The 4,783-nt window shown below is 34.6% G+C and overlaps 1 protein-coding gene and 1 pseudogene across 1 annotated transcript; both read right to left on the minus strand.

Annotated features, from left to right (window-relative positions):
• Positions 1–572: 572 nt before the first annotated feature.
• Positions 573–1,495, minus strand: LOC107474557 (eukaryotic translation initiation factor 4B3-like; annotated as a pseudogene).
• Positions 1,496–2,914: 1,419 nt separating this feature from the next.
• On the minus strand, positions 2,915–4,272 carry LOC110278009 (DExH-box ATP-dependent RNA helicase DExH11-like). Its single transcript, XM_021135795.2, has 3 exons — positions 3,888–4,272; positions 3,495–3,663; positions 2,915–3,100 (listed from the first exon to the last, which is right to left on the minus strand). The coding sequence occupies exons 1-3, from the start codon at positions 4,128–4,130 to the stop codon at positions 3,060–3,062; spliced, it is 453 nt and encodes a 150-aa protein (XP_020991454.1). The 5' UTR covers positions 4,131–4,272; the 3' UTR covers positions 2,915–3,059.
• Positions 4,273–4,783: the final 511 nt, after the last annotated feature.

Raw genomic sequence — 4,783 nt, forward strand, 5'->3', positions numbered from 1 at the left:
AAAGAGTACAGTACAAACCAAGGTAACCATAAGATTGAGAACAAAAAACAAGGATTATCATCCACTTTAAGTAGCAAGTGAAGGGTTATTAATCCTTATATCAATAACTTCTATTCTATGTAGGTCTCACCAAATAATCCAAAAGCGAATAAATCTTAATTTCTCAATTTACAGTATATTAACTTCAATGAATACTAAAGAAATTATTTAATTTACCTGGCCCTGAAAGTCAGGCATCTTTTGAAGTGCATCATCAGAAATTTGAAACTGAAGAGCATGTACTTCTTTTTTGTGCTTCTTCGTCTCTTTACCACAAAATTCAATGAGGGTTAGACTGACTTGAGGGTTAGGCTGACTTGGTCTCCTCACCTTTAGGTATTATTATTAGCGTATAAATTAACAAAATAGTTAGAATAATATTTTTAATTTATCAAATATTAAACCAGCATTTCTCAAAAAAAAAAAAAGAAAACTTTACTAGGTGCAAAGTCTATTCGATTTTGTCATTAGGGTTTTGAAGAGGAGGAAGAAGGGTGTCCGATTCTGACTTTAAAATTGGAACTTGATTTCGTTTGGCAATGGGTGTTTCTGATAGGACCTCTTTCACAGACTCTTCCTCTAACACTGGTGGTGGTTGCCGCTATTGTATTTGTTGGTTAAGGTTTGAGTTGGGGAGAGAGGGTGTAAGGTATTGTTGGGGGGTTTGATTATTTTGGTGAATCACGTCCATTGCCAGAACCAAAACCCCTCTTTCTAAAACTCTCTTTTTTCTCAGTAGCCTCCTTAATCTTCATGCTCTCAAGCTGCTCATCAATCTTCTTCCAATCCTGCCCCTTCTCCGCCAGCACCTCCTCCCTCGGTCTCACCTCGCCGAATGGGCTTGGACCCTTTGGTTTCACCACATTACCATCACCATTACCAGCACCCTCCTGGCTCTCATTGTTCACAGACGTTGTACGAGGTTGCAAAATAAGCCTAGGTCTCCCACCACCACCCTCACTCCTCTCACTTCCACTGTTAAATTCAACCTTTTTCATGTTCCAATTATCAGAATTTGCGCCGCCGCTAGACCCAAACCCTACCTTCCTCTTTCTTTCAAACCCAAGACCACCAGAACCGCCGTTGGAATCGAATTGGAGGAATCATCACCACCACCGGAGCTTCTGTTGGCGCGGTCACCGCCGTAGTACCTGAAGCCGCCGCCAAGACGGTTGCGGTCGCGGTCGAGCTCCTTGGCAGTGTGCTGGCGCGGACAGGTGGGGAGCACGATGGGATCTTGGTAGTCGGTTTTGGCGGCAGTGAATTCAACAAGGGAAAATGTCTGATCTTTCTTCTTCTTGGGTATTGGGGAGTGAAGAAAGAGAGAGAGTGTGTGTGTGAGTGAGAGAGAGAGGGGTTGAAGATAAGGGAAGGAGTGCCACGTAGGTTCGGAAACCCACGAACCAAGCTCAGATTCAAGTCAGGATACTTTTGTCACACGGAGGACATCTATCATGTGTATAAGTTTAGTTTCGAGCTATCATGAGTACAAATGTCAGTGTATTCATCTTTCATGGGTACAAATGATTATTTATTCGTTTAATGAGAGATGATGCAAAAGGGATTCTTCCCCTCCCCTCCAAAAAAAAAACCTTTAGTTCTGTAGGTTTTTTTTGTTTGGGCCTAGTGGCCCTTACACTTACAAAAAAAAGGATTATCAAGTGAGAGATTTTTAAATAGTTTTGTTAAGTTGGAGTGACTTTCACAAAAAGAATCTTATTAACAATCATAATATCATAACCATAAAGTAAAACTAAATAACTAATATCAATCTACAAACATATTTTTTTCAATTTTTTAATGAATAACTAGAGAAATATGCATTTTAGCATAACTAATTTAATCATTTGGATGGATAAAAACATTTTTGCATTCTACTTTAGTGATTTCATATTTCTCCGAAGAGTATCCATATGTGGATTAGCTAGGCCGGAACAACCATCCATATTTTTCCGAAGAGCAGCGGCGATGAATGACTCTCGGATCCAACGATGGTATTCATCCTTTCATTTCATGGATGTGGGTTTTTTAGTCTAGGTCTCAATGTTTTTTTTATTTATAACTTAACCAGCATTCAAGCAATGTTTAGGCCCATCACTTAATTAGTTGTGTGAACCTTTTATAATCCTTGTCATTTTGATTTATTTATTCTCAGCTTCAAAAGCAATGAATGGAGGGCCCATCAACACAAGAAAAGGAGAAGAAATGAAATTCATCTCACTTGAAAGACTATTTATCATATTTACTACTAGAAAGGGTCAAAATAAAATTTTGAAGAAAACCCACTAACAAAGCAGCAACCTGTGTCTGAGAGAGCAGGCTAATACTGCGCCTCATTATTCGAAGCTCACTAAGACACTAACCCAAAAACCAAAAAAATAATAGAAATAAAGATAAAGATTATCGGTCCAATCAAATCTAAAGACCGATTAAAGATCAGAACCGATAAGAACGGATCAAAATAAGTGAAAATCGATTCAACCAAATTACTTGAGAAAAAAAATTAAAATTGATGAAGATGTGATTTAAATTTGGATCTCCTCCTTGTACTACATATTTTTCTTGCTATCAAACTATATTATTCATTATTATTTTATATGTTACTTATTAATTATATAATAAAATTATACTATTTTTTTAAATATTAGTTAATTTTATATTCACTTATATTTAAATTAATTATATTTTTTATTATTCATAATTATTAATATTAATTAAAATATAATTATTTTGATATGATAATATGATAATATGATATTTATTAATATTATTTTTTAATAAATACATACAATATTACACAATATAAAAATATTTTAATAAATATGATTTTTTTTTCTCTTTCTTCTTGGATGATAGATTGAGAAGTGAACTCCATTTTCCTTTCTGAACTTTTACCCTAAGTGTTTAACATTGCAGCTGATGGAGTTTTTGTTTGAGGCTTGTGGGCTTGGTCCTTTTTAGCAACTCTATCTACATATTGTTCTTCTTATTGGGCTTGCGGATTTTTTGGCCTTGTGGTTCTATTGTTTGGGATGGACCAATGACTTTTGGGGCTGCACAACTAATACAACAATCAAACATAACCCAATCACATATTTGTCATCGTCAATAAATACAATTGTTTTCCAAATAAAATTAAAATTTTTTACTATTTTTTATTTTTTATTTACATAAAATCGGTTCTATCGGTTTAACCAGTTAATCCAATGACTTAATAACCTTATCGGTTCGATGATGGATTTGATGCTGACAACTATACTTAGCATTTATAAATACCCGTCTATAAGAAGTCAAAGTAAAATTGAAGCTGCTTCATCATTTTTAATCGTAATGCCTCATCACAAAACTCTACCAACATTCTTCTTCTTAATTATGTATGCATGTGTCTTGTCCTGAGATAAGATTAATGATGAAGAAGCTGTTTACCTCTTACAGCTTAGGAAAGTCCTGCTTACCTATTAATGCCACCGCTTCTTCTGGTTCAAGATCATCATTCAGTTGGTTCTCAAACAAGTAATCAGTGCAAATCAACTCCTCCCCAGAATTCATCCCACAGGCAACACGTCCTTTCATTTGAACAACAAGGTCTTTATCAATATATCCAATTTCCTTCCGCACATCTATCTGGACAAAGAGTACAGTACAGACCAAGATAACCATAAGATTGAGCACAAAAAACAAAGATTATCATCCTCTTAGTAAGTAGCAAGTGAAGGGTTATTAATCCTTATATCAATAACTTCTATTCTATGTAGGTCTCACCAAATAATCCAACAGTGAATAAACCTTAATTTCTCACTTTACAGTATACTAACTTCAATGAATCCTAAAGAAATTATTTAATTTACCTGGCCCTGAAAGTCAGGCATCTGTTGAAGTGCATCATCAGAAATTTGAAACTGAAGAGCATGTACTTCTTTTTTGTGCTTCTTCATCTCTTTAGCTGACTTTAGGTGCTCTTCCAATTTTATACACCCATGACATTGATTCTGAGACATCTTTTCTAACAACTTAGTCCATTTGTGGTATGTTGCTACAAGTACCACATCTCTCAGCTTAAGATATGAAACAAATTTAAAGTGATACTCCATTAAGTCTAGGTTTTATAACCAGCACAGTTTGCCCAAATGTTACAAGATAACAATGTTCATGTTTCTACACCCAAATGAGTATGAAAAACAGCCTCAAGTCTAAACTATCAGCATTACAGCTTGCAGGTCACAGCTGTTTTAAAAATCAATTGGCAAACAAATGGCTTCTATAATTCAGCCATCTTTCATGCTTTTTCAATTTAAGATGCCCAAAAGCCAAGTCGAATTGATGGTATTGACAAGAGAAATTTACATGATTTTTTCTTCCTTTTCATTATTCTTTTTTTCTTCCAATTTTCAACTACACATGATTTATTTGTTATACAAGTGGAAAAATGATCAAATTCAAATAGTTTTTTAAAACCCAAAATAGTAAATGATAATACCTTCCACAGGATCCAAAGCTGAAGGATATTTATTTTCATTTGATTTCAGTTCTAGGAAAAACTGAACTGCCTTTGAATAAACAAAATCACTAACATCTTTAAGAAGTCCAACTTGGTCAATTTTAATTTTGCTACTGCAAATGCATAGAAACTCTTTCCTATCTTTTCGGACTTCATAGCTCATTCCACTAGCAGAACCACGATATGGCAATTTGATACAAAATTTCAACTCTAACTAGAGATAAAAAAAATTGTCTTAGGATATCA

Source organism: Arachis duranensis, chromosome 1, assembly GCF_000817695.3.
Source record: "Arachis duranensis cultivar V14167 chromosome 1, aradu.V14167.gnm2.J7QH, whole genome shotgun sequence".
Taxonomy (NCBI): Eukaryota; Viridiplantae; Streptophyta; class Magnoliopsida; order Fabales; family Fabaceae; genus Arachis; species Arachis duranensis.